The sequence below is a fragment of the Staurois parvus genome, unplaced genomic scaffold (assembly GCF_062004578.1).
Source record: "Staurois parvus isolate SC_StPar_1 unplaced genomic scaffold, SC_StPar_1.0 ptg000051l, whole genome shotgun sequence".
NCBI classification, from domain to species: domain Eukaryota; kingdom Metazoa; phylum Chordata; class Amphibia; order Anura; family Ranidae; genus Staurois; species Staurois parvus.
Window position 1 is genome coordinate 3,240,639 of NW_028317847.1, and position 27,038 is coordinate 3,267,676.

Below are 27,038 nucleotides of genomic sequence, written 5' to 3' on the forward strand. Positions count from 1 at the left end.
CTTCTCTGTATTGGTAAAATAAGGGAAATGTGTAAAATGTAGACTGTCTATGTTATAAGACAGAAGGGTAAGAAACATCTCAGAAGTTTTAATTTATTTCAGGTACTTATATAGCACCATCAATTTATGCAGCACTTTACTATATATATTGTACATTCACATCAGCCCCTAACCCTCAAGGGGTGCACAATCTAAAGTCCCTAACTTACATTCATATACTAGGGCCAATTTAGACAGGATCCAATGTACCTAACAGCATATCTTTAGAGTGTGGGAGGAAACCAATGCAGGCACAGGGAGAATATACAAACTCTAGGCAGGTAGTGCTGTGGCTGGGATTTGAACCAACAAGCCTAGTACTACCAGGTGGAAGTGCTAACCATTTAGCCACTGTGCTGCCTGTCTCATTCTCCATTCTCTTCATAAAGCCAGTCAAAGCTGGCCAAGCGTGGTGGATCTCTCCAGCGATTAGGACTTCTCTCTGTACTCATATTTGCTGCTAGGCCGTATTTTACCTCACACTTGAATATCCACTTAGGGCCAGGCTTTTTCTGGCACTTTTTGTTCACAACAATCAGTTTTTTGCTAGAAAATGACTTAGAACATATTTTTTAAAGCAGAAGCCCCAGAGAATAAATTTTTGGGTTTTGCCATTTTTTACGTCATATGGTATTTGTGCAGTACTTTTTCATATGCAATTTTTTAGGAAAAAATACACTTTTTTTAATTTTGATGCACAAAAACAGAAAACGTAAGCCATTTTTTTTCTAAGTTATTAAAGATGATATGCCGAGTAAACAGATACCAAACATGTCTTGCTTTAAAATTGCGCACACCCGTGTAATAGCAACAAACGACGACAAACAACGTAAAATTTTCTATTCATAGGCAACGGTTTAAAAACCTCTGCAGGTTCCGACTTTAGATTGGAGGAGGTCCGGTGTTAGAATTACTGACCATGATCTGACGTTCGCAGTGATACCTCACATGCGAGACCGACATGTGTGTTCACCTTTGCACACGAGCAGGGGTGGACTGGGGCACTTTAATTTTTTTATTATTATAAAATTTTTTTCAATTTTTTCTCAATTTCTTTACATTTTTTTTAATCACTTTTATTGCTGTCACAAGAAATGTAAACACCCCTTTGTGAAAGCAATTTGATAGGTATTCTTATTGGAGGGATCTGGGGTCTACAAGAAAAATGGGAAAAAATTGTATAAATCTCATTTGGGTACAGTACTGCATGACAGAGCAATTGCCAGTTAAAAGTAGCACAGTGCTGAAAAGCAAAAACCGCCCTGGTCATGAAAGAGGTAAAACCTTAACCAGAGGTCAAGTGATTAATACCTTCTTTGCAGGTCACAGCCCAGCACATCCTGGTTTCTCAACTAGAGGAAAATGACGGCCTCTCCCACCCTTCTTGAAGCCTCCTTGGACACTTACGTCACCAATCCCAAGAGGCTTTGGGTCAATGTCCAGTGCACTATGCATACACTAGGCAATCTCATACACACTGTACATGTGCTGTATTGCATCATCACAAGGCCAGATGCAAGAACCCAGAAGAGACACCAGGCCTCCTGAAAAACTCAGGATAGAAGATGGAGGTGCGGGACCCAGAAATTCCAAGCAATTTTACCAAACAATGCTGGGTCTGCTAGGTATAAGGGTATGTTTTTTAGGACAATCAGCAGTACAGAAAAGAAACCAGAAGAGACATCCATCCCCCTGATAAACTCAGTATCAGAAGGAGGTGCGGGACCCAGCATTTCCCAGCAGTTTCACTAGACAGTGCGGGATTTGTTAGGCATATGGGTATGGGCATATGGGTACAGGTAAGAGGGGAAGAAAAAAAATGTAAAGGGAGAGAGTGAAGTTCCTAGCCAATTCCCAACAGAGGGCTTGGCAAGAGGCTGGGGCACCCTTAAAAGTGTTGGAGCCTGCTCAGTTGCAGGAGAGTTTGGGTGGAAGATAGTGAGGAAGATGTGAGGCTGAAGGCAGGATGCTTCGAGGAGGCCCAGTGGGATAGGGCCTACCTGCAGGCCTGGAGCTGGAAAGAAGGAAAGCTCAGAGCACCTGCACCCCCTGGGTGGATAGGGGAAGGAACACTCTGGTGGGAAACCAGATTCACTGCCTATTTGGGACTGTCCACTTTTAAAGTAACAAACACCAGATCCCCTGTTCAGGGACACCTCCAGATTGCTGGGTGAAGAAGAGGAGTTCATCTAGGGTCTGGGATGGTGCATTAGGGAAATGCTGACTAGCGCTCCAACAGAGATTGTGTTGCAATGAAGGCTTGTATATAGTTCCAGGAAGTTGTCCTCAGTTCACCAGTACCCTTGGGGCATCCTGTACACCCCTAACCCTATCCCAGTTCAAATCCTCTAAATAAAACAACAAAACCAAAGCTCAAGGACTGATTTCTGACTCTGGATGCAAGCCTCTGTGAAGATGTGTGATGCCTGGCTGTGCAGGACTACAGGGGGACCCAAATCTTTTAGTGAGTCCTAAGTGGGTAGTGCTACAATAAGCAAACTAAGCTTGTACCTAGAGGCAAAGAAGGCCCCAAAGTTTGTGCACCTAAGGGTTCTAGTGATGGAAATCCAGCCTTAGTAAATGGGAGTAACATTTAGTTCATAGCCCTTTTAATATTGAACAATCAACCCTAGAAAAGGTATAGTTTCAAAATGCTTCTCTCTGATGCTGCAGAAGTTAATTCTTACAGGTCCAGTTGTTCTTGATATTCTAGCCACAATTTCGAGAGTGATGCATGCGTTTCTCATATTTTACTGGTAAAACAAATAGCAGACTATGTTCATCTAAAGGTTTTTTTTTTAGCTTTAGTTCAATTTTGTACGTAGCCCACAGACTTGAAGAAATGTCCTGTACATCTGCTTCCACAAGTCCTTAGAGTTTGTAATTTAATAAGAACAAAATAATGAGACTAGCTATAAAGCAGTGACCTATCATTCGGAACAATTCTGCTTATGTCTTAAAGCTAAACCTCAGGCTCAGAAACCTTTATTTAAAGTGGTTGTAAACCTGGAAAACCAAGTACAATCAGAACATTAAATTCAAGAACAAAAACACAAATCATTTCTGCATAGTATGGCAGGCAGAAGAACGGCTTGTCATCTGTAATCCTGCTCGCTATGCTCATTTAAAAAAACCTGACACCTTAAAAAAAAATGGTGAGTTAAAGGGTTAAAATGGAAAGGTATAAATTCAGGAGCTAAGATGGTGGACTAATGACGGCCATCTGGGGACAAAACATGTAGCGGGGGGGCTTCCTTTTTGTGAAACGCATGCCGATTCCGGTTTCTTGGAACGGCAGTAGCTATTCAGTTTAGCTGCGATGGACATACTGGATGCTGGAGTGGGCACCAAGAAATATGAGTGGAATTGCATATATTTTAACTTCTTTTTTCTACATTTGATAAAATTTGTTGCACTATATTTTTGTGGCTCTTTCATCCCCTTGTTTAAGCTGGACAGGATGAGTGGTGGATTCTCGCAATTGACCCACTTATAACCAAGGGGTCAATCGCTCTGGTGAGTGTATATCATTGTGGGGCACTTGGGGTTTATTTACTAAAGCTGGAGAGTCCAAAATCAGACTCCCTTCTGCATAGAAACCAATCAGCTTCTAACCTCAGCTTGTTCAATGAAGCTTTGGCAATGAAACATGGAAGCTGATTGGTTTCTATGCAGAAGGGAGTCTGATTTTGGACTCTCCAGCTTTAGTAAATAAACCCCATGGAGACTGAACTGAAGTGGCACACTTTTTTATGTCTGAGGAGCATGGACTATTTACATTGTAGCACTTATTTTTGATAATGGCAAGGACACTTATTGAGCTCTTGCTATTAAGAGAGTAACACTTTATTGAGATTTGTATTTCTCATTGATTGAATTCTTCTGCACATTCAGATACGGGTGGACGGACAGTTAGGGAAAAAGCTGGTGTTTAACACCAAGCACTTTATTCTTCCCTTTTGAGTAGTGCTTCTTATTATTCTCTATTTTTTTCTGTTTTTTTTATGCACTCTTGAGTGGTACATTTGAAGCAGCTGCTGGGGTTGGGACATACAGTATATACACAAATTAATTTTTATATAAAGAAAAGGTGCAGCGCTAGATGTAAATATAACTAGACATATTATAACAACATGCTGAATGGACATAAAATGGACGTAAAATAGCAATAAAATCGAGTGCAAAGTAGTGAATTTCACTGAGTGAATTAAAATGAGTGAATGTCCCCAAATGATTCAAACGCCCACGTGGGGAACCAATAGATCCAATTGAAGTGCGTGAAAACGGAAATCCGGTGTATCACACAGTGGATAATGGGTATAAAGAGTGCGCACTCACCAGAAGTGCGTCAAAAATGCGCATATAAGATATCCTCTCTCAGGTAATGGTCATCTACTGCCAGAACAGGGTCAGAGTAATGCACCATCCAATCTCATCCATGGTAGGTACGCCAAAAAGGCCTTAACACTGTGTCACCGTCTGTGGTCTCTCTAAACCGGTTTCTGCAAGTGGGGACTTGGGCTGGAGCTGTTGGATGACAGAAGCCGTGTGTGATCTTCCTGCACGGATCAAGTGATTCTGGTCAAGGACTCAGGTCATGGATACGGGAAGTCTTGAAGAAAGATCTGGCCTTTAAGCACATAAAAGTTATTTTTCCAACAGCTCCAGCCCAAGTCCCCACTTGCAGAAACCGGATTTCCGTTTTCACGCACTTCAATTGGATCTATTGGTTCCCCACGTGGGCGTTTGAATCATTTTGGGACATTCACTCATTTGAATTCACTCAGCATGTTGTTATAATATGTCTAGTTATATTTACATCTAGCGCTGCACCTTTTCTTTATATAGATTTATTGGAAGGTTTGTCCTTGGTTGCCTTTTTGGTGTTCTAGCGGCTATTTTTCTTAGTCTCAGATAGCGCTCGCTTACTATTTCTGTACAAATGAATTTTTAATTTTATTTTTTTGTTCATAGTGTAGGTAATATTATATTGGTCCTTAATGGTCATAGTATAAAATCTATGAACCCTCGTACAATATACATACAGCACAGTTCCTTTTGGATCTCTTAGTAGAATATTGCCCATTTCTTGGAGTCTGTAGTACAAAACTGGGACCAGCTTCGTGCATGTCAAAGCATGTCCTGATCTCCAGAATTTGAAATAAATTTTTCTCACCGAGAATGCTGGCGATGGGTGTAAATTCAGCCAGCACAAAGTACAATAGCTACTGTATGTGCACACTGCAGTAGTCAGTAGTATTTCATAAAATTGTATTCTTCTATTAGATAATTTGGAAGATTATTTTTAATTGGTTATTTTTTATTGAATATTTTCACTTTGTCCGTGTTCTTTGCTTCACTGATAAAGCCAAAAGTAACTCTGTTGCATACAGCTACCAATCAGAATCCAAATCAGGTTGTAAGGGGAGGAAGGGATCCCACTGGCTGCTATGGACAAATTAAAGGACACTTTCCTTACTGACACCTAATACCCAAGGCTCGAGGTTCTCATTTTCTGACAGCGCAGTCTAGTGTGGATACTATTTGCAGCCTTGTCTAGAAATGATGCCAAGCGCAGTCTATTGTAATACAATGGAGAAATGGACAGAGACTGCCAGACATTTAAAACACCAACTCACATCACTTACGTTTACAAGGTGTAAGGGATCGGACATGACAGCTCTGGAGCAAAGTATTATTTGGATACCAAAGCGGGTCTGAAAATTGAGATGCCTTGCGGCAGTGGGAAATCCATCGAGCCCTTCAGTCTGTCTTTTTGTAAGTGATGTATTGCATGTTATTTCCTTTGACATAACAAATTATATTTGTTAAGACAGTTGACTGCAAATTCAATAAAATGAAGAAAGCAGTGTTTATTTTGCCTAAGCAAGAAGCCTGATGCCCAAGGTCTAATACACAGTGAAATGTTCTTTTACGAACTATACCTCACATCAGCGCCAGATTTTTATCATTAAAAAATGGAGGCACACAGCTCCCAGCATCCAAAGTTGCCCATTCTAAGTGTAGCACTACCCTCTTAGAAGTCGCTGGGTTTTGGGTCGTCCTATAGACCTGCACAGTCAGGCAACACACATCTTCAATACAGACTTGCATCCAGTAGACAGTAACCAGTACTTGAGCTTGTTTTTTTTAATTGTTATTAGGGGAATTAGAACTTGGATAGTGTAAGGGGTGTACGGGATGCCCAAGGGTAACGGCAACAGAGGACATATTTTCCTTTTTTTTTCTTTACAGCAATAAGTTATTTTCTGGAGAGCTAGCCAGCATCTCCTGTAGAACCACTCCAAACCCCAGATTCTCCTCATCCAGCTGTACTGGGTGAATCCCTGGGCAGGGGATCCAGTGCCTTCAACTGCAGTGTGAAAAGTCCCGGGTAGTAGCTAATCCAGTTTCCCACTAGAGTTCTCCGTCTCCTTACAGGTCCAGGGGATGCAGGTCTACTCACTCATGCTGCTGATGGGTATGTGGCTGCTACCAGGCCTTCTAGCTGGGCCACTCCTTCCCTGCTGTACAGGTGACCCTCGTCCTGGGGGTCAGGGAAGTCTTGAGCTTTCCTTTTTCCAAGCTTCCCTGTCTTCCCTGTAGGTGAGCCCCTTCCCATCTGGGCTCCTTCCTAGGCTCCTGCTCTCCAGCTTTGCTTCTCTACCTTCCATCTGAACTCTCCTGTTGCTGAGCAGGCTCTGTCACGTTTAAGGGCTGTTCTGGCTCCATGCCAAGCCTCCTTTTGGAGATTGGCCAGGATCCCTGGAAAATGCAGATCAACCAATCCTTACCTCTGCCCACTGCTTCTAGAACTTTCTCCAAAGTTCTAGTGCAGGGGGAAGTCTCAGAGAGCTGATCTGCAGAGCCTCTCACCTATGACCACAATTTGACCCCGCTGACTGTTGCACCTGGGCTGCTACTCAGCCCGTTTAACAACTTCAAATCTAGCGCCCCCTAGCTACCTAGGAGGGTGCTACATAGGGGACTTCAACTCTTCTTCATATATCATGACAAGGCACAATTAAAGCCTAATTCCAGACTCCCCTCTCTGATACCCAGCTCCCTCTCCCTTCCTGAGTCTCCCCCAGATATATATTTGCTTAATTTCTTTATACGTACTGTTTCCAGAAGTCTTTAAGCCAGTCACAAACCTTGCTAGATCTTCTTCAGATCTTCTACATCCAGGGGTGGACTGACCATTTGGAAACTCGGGCACTGCCCGAGGGCCCAGGGTCAATAGGGGGCCCCATGAGATGTCCCTGGTACCTTTTTCATAGGCTTTTTTGAGTTTGGGCTAGGACACAGGGGCCCCATGATCTCCTATTGCCCGGGGGCCCCATGAGTTGTCAGTCCGCCCCTGTATGCATCATGAGAGGTTCTTAATGATGCAGATAGTGGTACTGACACTGTACGAACGAACACCTCTTTGTCGTTGGATGACCGATCGGTCGATTTTCTAATTGTGTATTCCCATCTTAAATCCCAATAAAATCAGATTGAACAATGGAGGAAATGACTGTCATTAGGTCCAGACAAAGGGGTCTGGTGCAGTCAGAATCTGGTGCAGCTGTGCATGGGAGCCAATCAGCTTCTAACTTCATCTTTTTCAATTAAGCTTTAGCAATAAATCCTGGACGCTGATTGGTTTATATGCACATTTTGCACTCTCCAGTTTTAATAAATAAGCCCCAAAGTGTCTATGGGTGTCCCGTCTATTAAACCTGTCTTGCTTTGGAATGCTAGTGTATGGTAGCCTATCATTAACTGTCTGGTTATTTCTGGCTTCACTATACTAGCCTGTAAAAATGATGAGAAGTCAGAAGTTCTGATCCTAATGTCTATTCCGGGTTTGCGACTCAGAAGTGCTGAAGTCAGATAACCAGTATGACATCCAGGCGTTTAGCAGTACCACCAGAGGTCATACCTACACATGGACAATTTTTTTTTCTTTAGAGGTTTAATTTGGTCAAATGTATACATCCCACACCAGAATCAACAGGGAGCAATTATTGACTAAAACATTAAAAGTATCCAGCTGTTAGGTTGTGCCTGGCAATAGAAAATGGCCCTGGAGTACATAATTAACATGTGGAAGCTGTTACCACTGGTTGTTCCATGAGCAAACAGCAATAATGGGATAAAAATAAACAAGAACAAAATATGGAAATAACACTCATCAAAGATCTCCTAATAAGTGCAAAAATACACACTGTACAGTTCTTTGCAGAGTTAGCAGGCAATCATTGAAGAAACATGAAAAGCAATGATTTTGGATGTTCAGTGGGCAAAGATAAAAAAAGCAATAGGTACCAAGGGCGGACTGACAACTCATGGGCCCCCCGGGCAATAGGGGATCATGGGGCCCCTGTGTCCTTGCCCAAACTCAAAAAAACCTATGAAAAAGGTACCAGGGGCATCTCATGGGGCCCCATACTGATCCCGGGCCCTCGGGCAATGCCCGAGTTTCCAAATGGTCAGTCCGCCCCTGATAGGTACTTTAACCACTTGCCCTTCAGAGGATTTACCCCGCTTCCTGACCAGGCCATTTTTTGCAATACGGTGCTGTGTTACTTTAACTGACAATTGCGCAGTCATGCAACGCTGCACCCAGATGAAATGTACTGTATGTCCTTTTTTTCCCACAAATGGAGCTTTCTTTTGGTGGTATTTGATCATTGACAATTTTGAAACAAAAACACAATATATTTTACTTTTTGCTATAAAACATATCCAGTAAAAAAAAGTAAAAAAAATAAAATTTGGTCATAAATTTAAGCCAAAATGTATTCTGCTACATCTTTGCTAAAAAAAATCCCAATACGTGTAAATTAATTGGTTTACGTGAAAGTTATAGCATCTACAAATGGCGGTATATATACTGGGAATTTTTTTTATACTAGTAATGGCGGCGATCAGCGACTTATAGTGGAACTGGGCATTCTGACAATGGGGGGGACGGACTAATTGCCACGAACGGGCTAACTAACGGGACCCGGTGATCGACAGCTGAAGCCGCCAATGGCGGCACGGGTAGGGCGGCACACGCACACGCCCCCAACTTTGAAATGCAAAATCAAGTATACATATATATGTGATTTTGCACAGCTCTGCCACCCTGTAGCAGTAGTTCTGCTATAGGGTGGTTGAGAAGAGGTTAAAAGCAACTAACACTGGAAAAGAATGCAGAATGGGCAGACTGTGTTCACATCAGTGCTCTGTGGTTTGGGTGCAACACAATTGTATGCCCATACCCTTGAGGACGTGCGTGTGCACGAAATGCGTTAGGTGGAGCCTGCTTGCTGACGTTATGCCGCTGTGTTTCAGAGTGGCGGCAATCTTGGTATCTGATATATGTGATATATTGACTACTCCACATGGAATATGATTATGAAATATTTTTAAATAAATACAACACTATATATCAATCCCGGGGCTTTGTGTGGTGAGCATCTCTCCTTAGCACCTAACTGGTAAAGTCACTGGAGAGTGGATGGTATAGACCCCATGACATACATGCTACTGAACAAGTATCTCTCTGGTGAGTGCATAGTGGTGGTGGATCGCACACTGGATATAGAGCACTGTGTGGGACTGAACACTATCTGCCGTAACTGTTATCACAACACCATAGACATACAGATTTATATTGGAAAAACGTTATTGTTTACTATTCTGTTGTTGGCTACACTGAGATTCATTTATATTCATTTTGTTTTCCATCACTGATTTGTCTTATTATTCACTTCATAGTTTTTTTCATATGCTGCACTGTTTTTATATACAATTGTATCCCCGTTTTATACACGAGTTTAGGTGTGATCCCATTGACTTCCATTAAAGCAGTAGCATTACCATCTAATGATTGCTAAGCTGCATGCAATATTTTACATGTTCTGGTCTTGGGTTTAATACTGCTTTAGGGCTTCATTTAGACTTTCAGTTGGGGGGGGCGCAAAAATGTGTGGTTGGGCCGCCTTCTGCTTCCCACCATCTGCGCTGCCTTAGGCTGCAATAGGCAGCTGCTGGAGATGGGGCAGCAGCGATGCTTCACGCCTGCAGCAAAGGTCACCCGACATTTAGCAACATATGTCAATTGGTGAGATTGTTGGCAAAAATGGGGTGAGGAGGCGTCACATTCCTTCCTCAATGCCTGTCAATAGCCTCTGAAGCATGATCCAAAAGCAGATCGGGCTTTAGAGGAATGGGTGATTTCGACGCAAGTCTAAATCTACCCTGAGCCAGGGGCGGACTGACCATTTTTGTAGAAATTATTCCTGAAAATTAGATTTTGTAGATGAAGACATTAAAAAAAAGTTTTGCCTTTTTTCCATTTATTTTTCTCATAATTAAACGACCCCGGCCTGTCCTGACCTGATAGTATAGGATCTATGCCTTAGTTCTGGGGTTCCTGCAATATACATCATATACTAACCTTCCCTGCACCCCCCCTCCCCAATCCACTGCCAAGTTCCAGGGTAAGGACCGGGGTCGGACTGACCATTTGGAAACTCGGGCACTGCCCGAGGGCCCGGGGTAAGTAGGGGGCCCCATGAGATGCCCCTGGTACCTTTTTCATAAGCTTTTTTGAGTTTGGGCAAGGACACAGGGGCCCCATGATCCCCTATTGAGGGCCTGGGGTCAGTAGGGAGCCCCATGAGATGCCCCTGGTACCTTTTTCATAGGCTTTTTTGAGTTTGGGCAAGGACACAGGGGCCCCATGATCCCCTATTGCCCGGGGGCCCCATGAGTTGTCAGTCTGCCCCTGCCCTGAACCATGCATTTTCTAAAAGTGCATCAAAGATGCAGCAAGCAAGACTTTGGTGTGCTTTTTCTAATAGAAGTCAAAGGGATCACACCTAAAACCACATATAAAGCCCGTATACAGTCGTGCTGCACCCAAACTACAGCACACCAAAGTGAACAAAACCTAAGAAATGTTAGTCTGACAACAATGCGCAAGGCAGAAAAACCTGATTGGCTTACACTACTGAGTCTTTCCTCACTCATGCTCTAGCTCACGGGTGTCAAACTGGCGGCCCTCCAGCTGTTTTACCAAACTACAAGTCCCATGAGGCATTGCAAGATTGACAGTTACAAGCATGACTCCCAAAGGCAGAGGCATGATGGGACTTGTAGTTTCGCAACAGCTGGAGGGCCACCAGTTTGACACCCCTGCGTCTAGCTTCTCTATTTTCAGGCCACTTCAGTCCAGTTATATGATCCCTGTGACAGCCAGCAGCAGCTGCTGCAGGGGAGAGCATTTGACAGTGGCTGGTAAAGCCTGGAGTGGTGATGTCACCCATAGGCTCATATCTCTTGTCGGCACTCCCTCCTCTTCCTTGCAGCCGCCGCTGGCTGACACAGGGGAGCTGGATCATGTGACTGGAGCGGGTGAAAATAGGTAAGTATATACATCTTTCTAATACAGGTTAGTCCGTTAACAGGGGGGATGGGCCGTTTTTTAGGATAGTTAGGTTTAAGTTGGATTCATCGTTAAGCATCCCCTCTTATACAACCTACTGTATATAACTTTTTTTTTATAAATAAATATTTAATACAGGGGATATCTATGACAAAGGATTCACAGACGGTTTGGTAAAGGCAGAGCACAGCAGGAGCTGCTGTATCTGATTGAAACTGCATAAGGAGCTATTAACATAACAGCCAGGCATTCAGCTTTTTCAGAAGGAAAACAATGGCAGCCTTGTTATTTTGATCATGATAGGTTTCATTCAAATGTAGGACAGGGTGGGGAATTACGGGATTTTCAAGCTGTTGCTCATAAATACATGATTATGTAACCAACAAGAAGTATTATTTCTACCAGTTTATTCCATGAGGGGTACAAACCAATCAGCCATATTCCAATGCATCCAATATATCTGAGCATCCCTGAATCTGCCTCTCGGCTTCAGCTCATTTCTACACCTTACCAAGTTCTCTACACAAAGCAAATCCTACAACCAAAAACAAATTGAAGAGCCCTTTCACACTGGTGTGCTTAAAAACGTGGTATGTCTTTTGCAAAAACATAACATGTACGCTGTCCTACCAACAATTAGCCAACAACTACAATAGGAAACAAAACTGACAGAAGCAGCTTTGTGTTTCATTCCAAAACTGAATTTGCTTCTGTGAATAGTTCTGTAAAACTGCAATACAATCACAATACAATAAACTGAAGTTACAATATGCTTGTAAACGTCTCTCACAAATGCACACAATGAACACATTTCTTGCAAACAGCTACCTACAAATCACATTAAATGCATTTTAATGCAATCTATATATATATGTGACAAACGCAGTGAATGCACTTACAGACATGCATGTATCAAAGGGAGAAAGGAGGACTTCACTGGTGTGTTCTTCTGAAAGCTAAACTAGCACTGCAGTGGTAGATGGGAAATCTTTTTATCTATAGTTAACAAGCATGAGACACCCCCTGTTCTTTATTGAAAAAGATACAAAAATGGGTGCAATTGCAGACAATGCCCAATAGATGGCTCCCTACTCAACACAATGATTTGAATACAGAACAACATGTATCACATTTTTTACGTTTTCAATGCATTTTTGGTGATTTTTTGGGGGATTTTTGACTCCCAGGGTGCACCTTTGAAACGTGGACATGTGACTCAAAAAAAGCACTGAGGGTGCATTTTTTATGCATTTTCCTTTACTTTCAATGGGGAAGGTATGATTTTGGTGTGCGTCTTAAACACACACCAAAAATGCTGCATACAGTACTTCTAAAAACCCACTGCACCCACAGAGCATTGGTGTGATGCGTTCCAAAGGATTCAAAGAGATACATTTTTCATGAATTTTTGTTCTGCTTTTTAAACACCAATTGCAAATGCAAATGAAAATTAGTCATTAGGGTATTCCATTCTGAGGCTGCTAAACTTGACTTGGCCATCTAGGCTTTAAAAATCTCTGGTCATAAAAGGGTTAAAATTTTTTTACAAAAGGGGAAAACTGCATAAAAAATGTAATTTGCTTATTGCTTGCTCAAAACTCTTTTAAAACTACACTGCTCAAAAAAATGAAAGGAACACTTTTTAATCCGAGTATATCATCAAGTCAATGAAACTCCTGGGATATTGATCTAGTCAGTTAAGTAGCAGAGGGGTTGTTAATCAGTTTCAGCTGCTTTGGTGTTAATGAAATTAACAACAGGTGCACTAGATGGACAAAGTGAGACCCCCAAAACAGGAATGGTTTTACAGGCAGAGGCCACTGACATTTTCTTCCCTACTCTTCTAGCATGAGGCGATAAATGGACCCTACAGAGGTTGCACAGGCAGTCCAATTCCTCCAGGATGGCACATCAATACATGCCATTGCCAGAAGGTTTGCTGTGTCTCCCAGCACAGTCTCAAGAGCATGGAGGAGATTCCAGGAGAAAGGCAGTGACTCTAGGAGAGCTGGACAGGGCCGTAGAAGGTCCTTAACCCATCAGTAGGACCGGTATCTGCTCCTTTGTGCAAGAAGGAACAGGATGAGCACTGCCAGAGCCCTATAAAATGACCTCCAGCAGGCCACTGATGTGAATGTCTCTCACTAAACAATGAGAAACAGACTTCATGAGGGTGCCCTGAGGCCTGACGTCCTCTAGTGGGCCCTATGCTCACTGCCCGGCACCATAGAGCTTGATTGGCATTTACCATTGAACACCAGAATTGTCAGGTCTGTCACTGGTGCTCTGTGCTTTTCACAGATGAGAGCAGGTTCACCCTGAGCACGTGACAGATGTGAAAGGGTCTGGAGAAGCCATGGAGAACATTCTGCTGCCTGTAACATGGTTCAGTATGACCGTTGGTGATGGTCTGGGGAGGCATATCCATGGAGGGACGCACAGACCTCTACAAGCTATACAATGGCACCCTGACTGCCATTAGTTATCGGGATGAAATCCTTGGACCCACTGTCAGACCCTACGCTGGTGCAGTGGGTCCTGGGTTCCTCCTGGTGCACGACAATGCTCGGCCTCATGTGGTGAGAATATGCAGACAGTTCCTGGAGGATGAAGGAATTGATACCATTGAATGACCCCCATGCTCACCTGACCTAAATCCAATAGAACACCTCTGGGATGTCGGTCCATCCAATGGTGCCAGATTGTACCTCAGACTGTCCAGGAGCTCGGTGATGCCCAGATGGTCCAGATCTGGGAGGAAATACCCCAGGACACCATCCGTCATCTCATTAGAAGCATGCCCCCGACATTGGGGGCCATAAAAACTATGGAGTACCATTTTGAGTTGCTGCAATGAAATTTCAGCAAAATGGACTCGCCTGCTGTAATCATTTTTTCACTTTTTTTTCGGGGTGTCTTTGAATTCAGTCCTCTGTAGGATGATAATTTTCATTTCCATCAAACGATGGGGCATCCTTATGTTCCTACACATTACCCCGTCCATATCAGTATAGATATACATCTTGATATGTTTTCCCATTGAGATCTGATGTGTTTTCAAAGTGTTCCTTTAATTTTTTTGAGCAGTGTATATGTCCAAAACGACCCTATCTACAGGGTGACAATGCAACAGTGATTTCACTGCTGAGTGAACAGTGTTGTCACTGTGTTTAAGGAAGTGGAAAAATAATGAATCTGCTTGCAGGATGACAGGTAATAAAGCAATGTCACAATGGGAAACACAATAACTGATGCGCTGATGCAAGTGACAGTTTACATTATTTATATGATTTTTGTTTTAGCCTGTAGTTCCACTTTAATGTTTAATAAAATGCCCAATCAAGCATGATATTTGACATATACTTAAATTTCAATGCAATCAAATATGACAGTCACTTAAAAAGAAAAAAAGTTGTGATTAGTGAGTCTGGTCTTCCTGTCTCTCTAGGGACTTAAGCTGGCAACACATACAGATTTTCATTCAAATATTTTCGTTTTAAGAACATTTGTTCGATTTTCCAATTGTTAGTGGGTCAAATCGACATTTGTTTTTTAGCAAAGTGATGGGAAAAGTCAAAGGAGCAAAACAGAAAATGTCTAGATCCAACAATTTTTTGGACAGTTTATGCTGTTTTTGTTCAGAATTTACATTCTTTTCCAAATTTAATGTTAAAAGCAAGAAAAAGTTTTGAACATTTATCCATTCAACGAAAGTACAAAGAATTTTTGTACAAATATTTGTTTGATTATTCTCATCCGAAAATGGACAGCATAAAGCACTGAGCACAGGGCACTGATGATGAGCTGTGTGATGTAATCCACAGCGACCAATCAGACTGCAGATTTTATCACTTTATGGGAGACATGACAAGGAATACATGTTGCTTTTCCTACAGTGACCAGGGGCGGACTGACCATTTGGAAACTTGGGCACTGCCTGAGGGCCGGGGTCAGTAGGGGGCCCGATGAGATGCCCCTGGTACCTTTTTCATAGGCTTTTTTGAGTTTGGGCAAGGACACAGGGGCCCCATGATCCCCTATTGCCCGGGAGCCCCATGAGTTGTCAGTCCGCCCCTGGTGCACACAGTATACTGTATATTTAGAAAACTTACTAGTATTGTCGAATGGAATGCGTTTGCATCCGGTCGTCCCCGTCTTCGGGAATGGGCAAAAATACACAGCGCCTCCTTCTACAATCTCTGGTTGGGTGGTATTGGCTTTGGGTGCTCCAATCAGAACACTTGACCTGTAATCAGAAATATAAATGAATGAAATAGCGCACAGTATAGCTTCCTATTCATCCCAGGCTGCCATCTAAAGCCAAGCAGGCTTAGGCAGCATGTGGTCACCCAGCAGATACCAACTACAAATCCCAGACAGGAGAGGCAAAGACCTGGACGGCTACAAAAGCCGTATTGGTAAACGTTCATAATAATGCTGGAAGTTAAATCTCTCTGATGGTACATGAGGTTGTATTGATAGGAAACTGTGCGCAAAGTGTTTTCCTGGCACCAGAAATTCGGTGCTGTATGTTCATGGAGCAAGACTAGCAAGATGTGGAGAGGCTCCCGGAGCAGGAGGGTAAGGCTCAGTTCACACTAGCTTTGTCAGACAGGCGTTTGGGAAGTGTTTTTAGTGCTTCTCAAACGCCTATAAAAATTCTGCACATGGCAGCACACAGTGCTGTTCACACTGAAGCGTTAGCATCGCGTTGTGGCAAAACTGACACCTTGTGCCAAGTCAGGAGGAGTTGAAGCCTCCCATTCAAGTCTACGGTGCCGCTCCGCAAATGTTTGGCAGGCGTTTGCGGTTTGGTTGCGATGTGGTTGTGATGCGGTTGTGAGGCGTTTGCGGAGCGTTAATACCATTTAACTTCATTATAGGCATTTGTGGTTCGGTTTTAACGCTTAGCAAACGCCTATCAACCACCTCAAAACAGCGCATAGGGCATTTGGGGAGCGTTTGGGGAGCGTTGAAAACGCTTCCCAAATGCCTGTCTAAAGCCTGTCAAACGTTTGGCAAGAGTTAGAAATAAAGTCAAGTGTGAACGAGCCCTTAGAGTGCGTACCAGAATTGGGGCTCATCCGTCTTCAAATTTAGTTTCGAGGTTAGGTTAGTTAGGGGTTGAGTATTTTAGGGGTTAAGTGTTAGGTAGGAGATTAACCACTTGCCCTGCGGAAGATTTACCCCCCTTCCTGACCAGGCCATTCTTTGCGATACGGCACTGTGTTACTTCAACTGACAAGTGCACGGTCATGCAACTCTGTAGATCAATGAAATTTATATCATTTTTTTCCCACAAATAGAGCTTTCTAGCATTTCTATGCATTTTTTATTTTTTGCGCTATAAACAAAAAAGACTGACAATTTTGAAAATAAAAAAATAGTATTTTTGACTTTTTGCTATAAAACATCCAATTAAAAAAAACAAATCCTCATAAATTTAGGCTACAATGTATTCTGCTGCATGTCTAAGTATATATTAATTGGTTTACGTGGAAGTTATAGAGTCTACAAATGCCGGTATATATACTGCACAGGGGCGGACTGACAACTCATGGGGCCCCCAGGCAAGAGGGGATCATGGGGCCTCTGTGTCCTTGCCCGCACTCAAAAAAAGCCTATAAAAGGTACCAGGGGCATTTTATGGGGCCCCCTACTGACCCCGGGTCCTCGGGCAGTGCCAGAGTTCTCGAATGGTCAGTCTACCCCTGATACTGCAATTTTTTTTTATACTAGTAATGGTGGTGATCAGCGACTTATAGGCCAAAATGGGACTGCGGGACTGTGGTGGGCATTCTAGCACTGGGTGGGAACTGACTAACTGCCACGCCACACCACTGACATCTCCAGTGACACTAATACAGTGATCAGTGCTAATAAAAACCACTGACACTGTACTGATGACACTGGGCAGGAAGGGGTTAACATCTGGGGCGATCAAAGGGTTAACTGTGTGTTAGGGAGTGTTTTTATTGTGTACTATGTATTGTTTTACTAAGAAGACTTGCTGCTTTCTATCTCTCTGCTGTACAGAAAGTTAGAAAGTGGCATGTTCACGCTGACAGGAGAGAGACCTGAGTTGTTTACGCACAGATCTCTCGCCTCTCAGCTTTGCTGGGACTCGGTGATTGACATCCTCAGGAGCCAATAGCAGCATGGGGTAGGGCGGCACGCGCATGCGCCCCTACCCGGAATTGCAAAATCACGTATATTTCCATGATTTTGCACAGCGCAGCCGCCTGTGGCAGTACATCTGCTATGAGGCTGTGGGTAAGCAGTTAAAGCGGTATTAAACCCAAAGCCAAAAACGTATTATATTGCAGCTTACTAATCCTTAGATATGGTGGTTGTGTCGGTTTTCCCCTCTGTTTTCACCTGGTGATTTGGCCAGTAACACACCTCCTGTATTAGAGTGCCCCACTTCGTTTGAAGAAGCACAGTGGGCACCTGTCGACAGCAGCACTGTCAGTCTGGGGGGGGGGGAGGGAGGGTTACCGGTACTTTGCTGTGCGACTTGCGTTAATGGATGCAAATGCACCACAAAGAATAGCATGCGATTTGAAATCCTCGCCGCTTTCTCTCCTCTCCTACCACTGAGACTCAGCAAGGGATGCCTGCAGAGAGGTTTCCCACACCACTCCTGTGTGAATTCAGGCTATGACAAGCTTGGGTTCACACAGGAACAGTGGGGAAACCGCATGCGATTTGGACAGGAATCGCATTCCTGTACAAATTACATGCTATTCTTTGCGGTGCTATTTGTGTCCATTAATACAAATTGCACAGCAAAATACGGGTACTCGGTATTGGTGACCGAAAGTATCGGTACTCGTGCTTGCCGATAAAAAACGGTATTGGTGCATCCTTAACATGCAGTAAAGCATGCTTTTTATTCTCACTATGAAACCTAAGGGGTTAATCCTCTGCAGTGTGAAAAAAGGCTGTTTGATCCTGTCTTCTCTGATCCTCCTCTTCTTTTGCTGTCCCAAACATCTGCCATAGTTAGAGCAGCAGGGGCATATCTGCACATCCTCTGTTAGGTGTGTATTGCTAGAGAGTTTTTTTTGGGAGGGTGCATGTGATCAGCACTCTCCAGGATCAGAAGTTATACAGTCTCACAGGCCAACCAGAGGAGAATGAAAACTCCTCCTACAAGCTGTAACCAGTGCTCAGCCAGACACTGATAGAAGTCACAAGACTGCTATATACTTCTGATGAGAAAAGGTATTTAGCAGTTTATATTTACTAAAATAATTGCATTTCCATGTTTTGTGTACTGTGGGAGATATAGTAAATGCGGGGTCTGAGGAGACCGGATATAATGAATGCAGGGTCCGGGGAGACCAGATATAGTGAATTCAGGGTCTGGGGAGACCAGATATAATGAATGCGGGGTCCGGGGAGACCAGATATAGTGAATGCAGGGTCCGGGGAGAGCGGATATAGTGAATGCAGGGTCCGGGGAGACCAGATATAGTGAATGCAGGGTCCGGGGAGAGCGGATATAGTGAATGCAGGGTCCGGGGAGACCAGATATAGTGAATGCAGGGTCTGTGGAGACCAGATATAGTGAATGCAGGGTCTGGGGGGACCAGATATAGTGAATGCAGGGTCTTGGGAGACCAGATATAGTGAATGCAGGGTCCGGGGAGACCAGATACAGTGAATGCGGGGTCCTGGGAGACCAGATATAGTGAATGCAGGGTCCGGGGAGACAAGATATAGTGAATGCAGGGTCCTGGGAGAGCGTACATAGTGAATGCAGGGTCCGGTGAGACCAGATATAGCGAATGCAGGGTCCGAGGAGACCAGATATAGTGAATGCGGGGACCTGGGAGACCAGATACAGTGAATGCGCGGTCCTGGGAGACCAGATATAGTGAATGTGGGGTCCGGGGAGACCAGATATAGTGGATGCGGGGTCCAGGGAGACCAGATATAGTGAATGCAGGGTCTGAGGAGACCGGATATAGTGAATGCAGGGTCCGGGGAGACCAGATATAGTGAATGCAGGGTCCGGGGAGACTAGATATAGTAAATACAGGGTCCGGGGAGACCAGATACAGTGAATGCGGGGTCCTGGGAGACCAGATATAGTGAATGCAGGGTCCGGGGAGACCAGATATAGTGAATGCAGGGTCCTGGGAGAGCGTACATAGTGAATGCAGGGTCCGGTGAGACCAGATATAGCGAATGCAGGGTCCGAGGAGACCAGATATAGTGAATGCGGGGTCCTGGGAGACCAGATACAGTGAATGCGCGGTCCTGGGAGACCAGATATAGTGAATGCGGGGTCCGGGGAGACCAGATATAGTGGATGCGGGGTCCAGGGAGACCAGATATAGTGAATGCAGGGTCTGAGGAGACCGGATATAGTGAATGCAGGGTCCGGGGAGACCAGATATAGTGAATGCAGGGTCTGTGGAGACAAGATATAGTGAATGCAGGGTCCGGGGAGACAAGATATAGTGAATGCAGGGTCCGGGGAGACAAGATATAGTGAATGCGGGGTCCTGAGTTTAGTAACACTTTAATACGATTTTAAATGTTAATGGCATGCACTAGGGGTTAAAGTGTACATCAGGTCAAAAAACAAGTTGCAGATTTAGATGAAGTAGGCAAGGGTTAGGACTCCTGGTGGGTTTGTATTGCTATCTGGCATTACTCCAGGTTCACACCTAACCGTTTTTCGCAGCGTTTTGCAGAAACGCAGTACAATCCGTTTAACATGATTTCCTATGGAGCATGTTTACATCTCCACGTTTTCACCTGATGCGGTTTTTGGAAAGGGTCAAGGATTTTTTTTCATGCAAAAAGTTGCATTTTTGTTTCTATAGACTTCAATAGAAACACTGTAGAAAAGCATGTAGCGTGTTTTTTATGTTTTTGCCATGTTTGTGATGCGTTTTAAATCTGCCTAGCAACAAGAAAATTTTTTTAAAAAAACCCCCGCTAAATGCATCAAAAACACAGCATAAATGAAGGTGCAAAATGCACTGCAGAAACAGCTCAAACGCAACCTGCATAGGTGTGAACCTAGCCTTAGAGAGATTTGCTCTCACTTCCTGTCCTGTTGATGTTTTACAAAACAGGAAATTAGTGGAACTCTCCAAATGTAACGCAGACAGGAATAAAAATCAGACAGAGGTTCTAGCCTTCCCTTACACTGTCTGTGTTACTGTTGGAGAGTTCCCCTCCCCTGGCTAGTAAAAAAAAAAAAGAAAATAATTTGAGAGGAAATCTCTTTATTGGAGCCCTGGAAGCACTACAAATCAGACTTCTCTACTCTGTCCAAAAGAGAATAAAGTATTGGAGAGATAAAAAGATGAAGTGTTAAGTGGAACTCACTTATTCCTTTTGGGTGGAATGATCCTTTAAATGATCTTTGGCTGTGTGTATATGGGTGCTTTCACAGCTATATGTGCTAATAGCTAGGGGGACCTGGAGAGCTGTCTCTCCATGCTGTGCTCTCATGTCTAGTGTGGTCAGTTTTTAATAGGCAAGCAGATGGACTGGCAGGAACTCCGGGGTTTTCACACAAAGGAAGCAATACAAAGAGAACAGGATACTTTTTCATACAAGTACATGGTACAGCAGGCACATAGCAGGAATATGAAATGTTGGGTTTATGTATTGTTTAACTCTTCTTCTCCACTCTTAGTATTGCCTAGATATGTATCCCAGGAAGCCCTATAACATTACTGACGTGTGTTTTAATATTCCAAAGACTCAATCCATCTGCTCTGACTTCCGGGCTGGGTCCCTAAGACACCCTGTACCAAAATCGCTAGGGAAGGAACCAAGCACAGAGGCTCCTTTGCCACCAGGAACCTCAAGTCACCTCAGCTTCCCAACTGGCTGGCTGCTATAATACACATAAACAGTAGTACTGTACTCACTGGTATCGACATCCCAACCCTTGAAGGGTTAACTTAAAGTGATTGTAAACTCTTAAATATACCCAGAGAAGTGACTGGCCTCATGTGATACACAGAGATAAAACAAATCCTCCTACATAAGTTGTACAAGTTTATCTGTAGCCATCTGTCCTCTACAGCCATTCAAAGTCCATTATTTACAGAGCTTGTCTGAGTTTTTAGAAAGCAGGAGGCAGGAAGCTGAAGTTACACTCTGCAGATCTTGGTGAGAGCTGAATGGCGGGAAGAGACACACCGCCTTCACATAGCACACAGGGATAGAGCTGAGGTTATCAATCACAGGCTGTGTGCTGGAGTTCCCTCCCCTGTCACCTTTTTAGCTTTTGGTGTCAGGAGAACTTGACAGAAGTAACTCATGGTGATAGCAGAGGAACTTCACACTGTGAACTAACAAATTGTAGCGGAACTCCAGCTAATACTTTATAAAAGTTACAGCAATCAATTTTTTTTAATTTGGGATAAATGTTTTATGTAAATAAATAAAAGTATATCATTGTTAAACACCCCTGTCAGTGTTAAATGGTTTGTCTCATCCTTGTAACTGATACAGGATGGCTTGTCCTGTTGAAAAACAACAGACTTACTGGCTGGCTGCATGACCATAGTTACATAGTTAGTCTGCCTGAAAAAAGACAAAAGTCCATGCAGTTCAACCATGAAAAAAAAAAAAAAAAGTTATAATCCTACCCACAGCTGATCCAGAGGAAGGCAAAAATTACCCAGCAAAGCATGATCCAATTTGCTCCTGCTGGGAAAAACATTCCTTCCTGATCCCCCGAGAGGCAATTGGATATTCCCTGGATCAAGTTTACTATAAATGTTATATCCAGTTATATTCTGTGTATCCAAGAAAGAATTCAGGACTTTTTTAAAGCAATCCACTGAGCTGGCCAGAACCAACTCTTGAGGGAGTCTATTCCACATTTTCACAGCTCTTACTGTGAAGAAACCTTTCCGTGTTTGGAGATTAAATTTCTTTTCCTCCAGATGCAAAGAGTGCCCCCTTGTCCTCTGTGATGACCTCAGGGTGAATAACTACACCGAGTTCACTATATGAACCACTGATGTATTTATACATGGAGATCATATCCCCCCCATATGTATTATACATGGAGATCATATCCCCCCCTTATGTATTATACATGTTGATCATATCCCCCCTTATGTATTATACATGGAGATCATATCCCCCCTTATGTATTATACATGGAGATCATATCCCCCCTTATGTATTATACATGGAGATCATATCCCTCCTTATGTATTATACATGGAGATCATATCCCCCCTTATGTATTATACATGGAGATCATATCCCCCTTATGTATTATACATGGAGATCATATCCCCCCTTATGTATTATACATGGAGATCATATCCTCCCTTATGTATTATACATGGTGATCATATCCCCCCTTATGTATTATACATGGAGATCATATCCCCCCTTATGTATTATACATGGTGATCATATCCCCCCTTATGTATTATACATGGAGATCATATCCCCCCTTATGTATTATACATGGTGATCATATCCCCCCTTATGTATTATACATGGAGATCATATCCCTCCTTATGTATTATACATGGAGATCATATCCCCCCTTATGTATTATACATGGAGATCATATCCCCCCTTATGTATTATACATTGTGATCATATCCCCCCCTTATGTATTATACATGGAGATCATATCCCCCTTATGTATTATACATGGAGATCATATCCCCCCTTATGTATTATACATGGTGATCATTTCCCCCTTATGTATTATACATGGAGATCATATCCCCCCTTACGTATTATACATGGAGATCATATCCCCCCCCTTATGAATTATACATGGTGATCATATCCCCCCTTATGTATTATACATGGAGATCATATCCCCCCTTATGTATTATACATGGTGATCATATCCCCCCTTATGTATTATACATGGAGATCATATCCCTCCTTATGTATTATACATGGAGATCATATCCCCCCTTATGTATTATACATGGAGATCATATCCCCCCTTATGTATTATACATGGAGATCATATCCCCCCTTATGTATTATACATGGAGATCATATCCCCCGTTATGTATTATACATGGTGATCATATCCCCCTTATGTATTATACATGGAGATCATATCCCCCCCTTATGTATTATACATGGAGATCATATCCCCCTTATGTATTATACATGGTGATCATATCCCCCCTTATGTATTATACATGGAGATCATATCCCCCCTTATGTATTATACATGGAGATCATATCCCCCCCCCATGTATTATACATGGAGATCATATCCCCCCTCATGAAAATAAGACCAGATGAAAATAGAAGATGGAAAGCCTAAAAAAGAAAACAAATGCAGCCACCACATCTAAAACTGGTAAGTTGCAATATATTAAATGTTTACTTTTGGGTTTAATATACTATATAAACTATATACAACTATTTACAACTATAAGAAATAAACCACAACAAATCCAACGCCCGACACACACCGCCGCTACAGTGCTCCATACTCTCGGCATTGTTCCTATATTTCCAGATTTCTATAATTATAAAACTTTAATGTACTTTGGATACATTACATATTTATAAGATGTGGTGGAGCCATTTAGATATTTTACTCTATAGAGGGGAGACAGGAAAACTCTGACTCTTACTAGATCTGAGATAGATGCGCACCATTGTGTAGATGTACCGGTGTTTGGGACTACATGTCTCAGCAAGGAGAAATCCAAGTCGTAAGTAGAAATCAGGCAGCAAGCCCTTCTCTACGCCTGTTTTCCTGAAACTACATAACAGCAATACCAACATTGGGGTCTACCTTGTTCCAGAATGTACCCCAGAGAGTATCCATAGTGTCACACAAGCTGCATCAAGACAAGGTAACCTGTGACTTGGCATGCTGATTCTTGTAGTTCTCTATTGCTTAGAAATAGCAGTTTTCCCAAGACATCTATTGACTGGAGTTGGTTTAGTAATAGAGTAGAAAATGTGAATAGTAGTAATTGTAAATCTTCCAATCAGTTCTGGGTGAGCACACTGCTGGATGCAGGATGGGTAAGTGCCCCAATAATAAAAGTCAGCAGCTACAGTATTTGTAGCTGCTGACTTTTAATTTTTTTGGAGAGGTGGCAGGGGCCGGATCTCCCCTTTGAGGGGGGGCTGGGGGGGAGCTGCACATAAAAAGGTTTTTTACCTTAAAGAAGAAAATACATTATGATTAAAAAACCCCTTTACAACCCCTTTAAACTTTGCACCCCATCCAGCCTGCTCTCGCTGCCTGTGAATGTTGGGAGTGTGCAAGGACAAGTGGCTCCATAGGACACCGCAAGGGAATGGAGGTGCCTGCAAACAGGACTGTGGAGGCAGCAATCATGGAAGCAGACTAAGGCTACATTCACACTGGCGTTGTGTGCAGGCGGCAGAGAGGCGTTTGGGAAATGTTTTTACCGCTTCCCAAACGCCTCTTCCAATTCTGCACATTACAGCACATGGTGCTGTTCTAACGGGAGCGTTTGCGTCGCAGCAAAACGGACACCTCTGGTCAAGTCAGGAGGCGTTGACGCCTCCTATTCTAGTCTATGGTGCCACTCCGCAAATGCACGGCCGGCGTTTGCAGTGCGGTTGCGACGCGGTTGCAGGGCGTTTGTGGAGCGGTAACACCATTCAAACTGCATTATAGGCGTTTGTGGGGCATTTTTAACGCTCGGAGAATGCCGCTAAACCGCGCATGCGGCGTCTGCGGAGCGTTAAAAAACGCTCCGCAAACACCGGACCAACGCTTGCCAAACGCTATAGGGGCGTTTGGCAACCGTTGGTAAAACAGCCAAGTGTGAACGAGCCCTAAAACTCATTTCACACTGCTGCGACCCTATTTGTCATGTGATTTCCAGTACTATACTAGTACCATTCATTCATTAATGATAAGGACTGGATGAGAAGGAGAGGTTGTAGAGTCCTGATCCCTAGGTACCTTCTATGAATCTTGGGACTGTCCCGGCATGTCAGGCACAGCTGGCAAACATGCGTTTGTGTCTGACATCTCCCAGATAGAGGAAGTGGCTGGGGTTATTGCCAGGTCCCCTCTGTGTGCTGCGACAATTTTCTGATCCTGACCCCACCGCTGAAAGCAAGCCAAGTCCTGAGAAAACATGCACTGAGCCAAATACCCCATCATATCTTCCTTCTGAAAATGCAGCTGCCTGGCTCTCAGACTTCTCTACTTCATGAGTCAATCATCCACAACAAGCATGCAGCCAGTAAAGGCAGTCTGAAGTCAGAACTCTTGATGATGACTGGAATTAGAGAAAAATAATGACAGCCAGGCAACTTGCATTTTCAGCTTAGCTCAGTACACAACATCTAAAACTATCCTGTATAGGAGAAATATGGAATTTACCATTGCTGCCCTACCAGTTGCCTGGCTGTCAATATCATGGCTCTACCTCTTTAAAGAAACCAAAACTGCCATTGACAACTACTGAAAATGCTAGTTGCCTGGCTGTCCAAACTATGGTTCTAGAGAGACAAATACCAAAACTGCATCTGACTACGCTAATTGTCGGCTGTCAATACTGTGTCTTCATCTGTACACAGACAAATATCTAAGTTGTCCATGCCAATGATCTGAAAATGATACTTGCCTGGTGTCCATGACTTCAAGACTTCGGAAGCCAATGCTACAGCATTAAACAAGCAGGTGAGCAAAATCCATGAGATTCAGAACTACAAAACTACATAATTGCTCCAGGTCAGTGATTTAGAAACACTAAAGCCACAGGATCTACATGACAGCCGGTGTTTTCAGAAGGAGAATCAGTTTTACCCCTCTTTCTCAACCTTTTTAACAAGGAGGAGCCCTTGAAATAACTTTCAGATCTCAGGGAACCTCTGCTATTAAATAGTATATCTACAACACACAGCGTGTAAGTATGAACAGTAAGTTACTATATGATCATAAATAAAAGAATAAGGAATGTGGAATAATTAGTACATCTGACACCCAGAACTGCATTATACATCAACATTGGTTTCAATAATAATAATAATAATAATTTAAAAAATTAAACTAATAATAATAAAAATAGAAAACTGTACAAATTGCAGAAAACAGTAAAAATTGTGTTCCCTTACATTGGTGGCCAGTAAAGTGCTCCTTACATTGATGATTAGTGAGAGATGGACCACCTTTAGTGGTGATCATTGGGAGAAGAGCCCCCTTACATTGCTGGTCATTTGTAGAAGGGAACCATTATATGATCTGTCAAGGGGGAAGAATGTCCCTTACATTGGTGGTCAGTGGGAAGAATGTCCTTTACATTGGTGGTCAGTGGGAAGAATGTCCCTTACATTGGTGGTCAGTGGGAAGAATGCTTCTTACATTGGTGGGCAGTGTAGAGAATACTCCTTACATTGGGGGGTCAGTGGGATGAATGTTCTTTACATTGGTGGTCAGTGGGACGAATGTTCTTTACATTGGGGGTCAGTAGAAAGATTGTCACTAACATTGGTGGTCATTAGATAGAATGTCCCTTACATTGGTGGCCAGTGGGAAGAATGTTCCATACATTGGTGGTCAGTGGGAAGAATGTCCTTTACATTGGTGGTCAGTAGGAAC

General features: G+C 43.2%; 1 protein-coding gene and 1 long non-coding RNA gene across 2 annotated transcripts in view; one reads left to right on the top strand and one right to left on the bottom strand.

The window, feature by feature from the left end:
* Positions 1–27,038, bottom strand: part of ITGA8 (integrin subunit alpha 8) — a 238,366-nt gene that overhangs the window by 210,200 nt on the left and 1,128 nt on the right. The window contains exon 2 of the mRNA XM_089666320.1: positions 15,577–15,710. Within this exon, the coding sequence (XP_089522446.1) occupies positions 15,577–15,710 (134 nt within the window). The remainder of the gene's footprint in view (positions 1–15,576; positions 15,711–27,038) is intronic.
* Positions 5,558–27,038, top strand: part of LOC149470195 (uncharacterized) — a 65,797-nt gene continuing 44,316 nt past the window's right edge. Inside the window, exon 1 of the long non-coding RNA XR_016310073.1 lies at positions 5,558–5,817. This is a non-coding gene — a long non-coding RNA (uncharacterized LOC149470195). The remainder of the gene's footprint in view (positions 5,818–27,038) is intronic.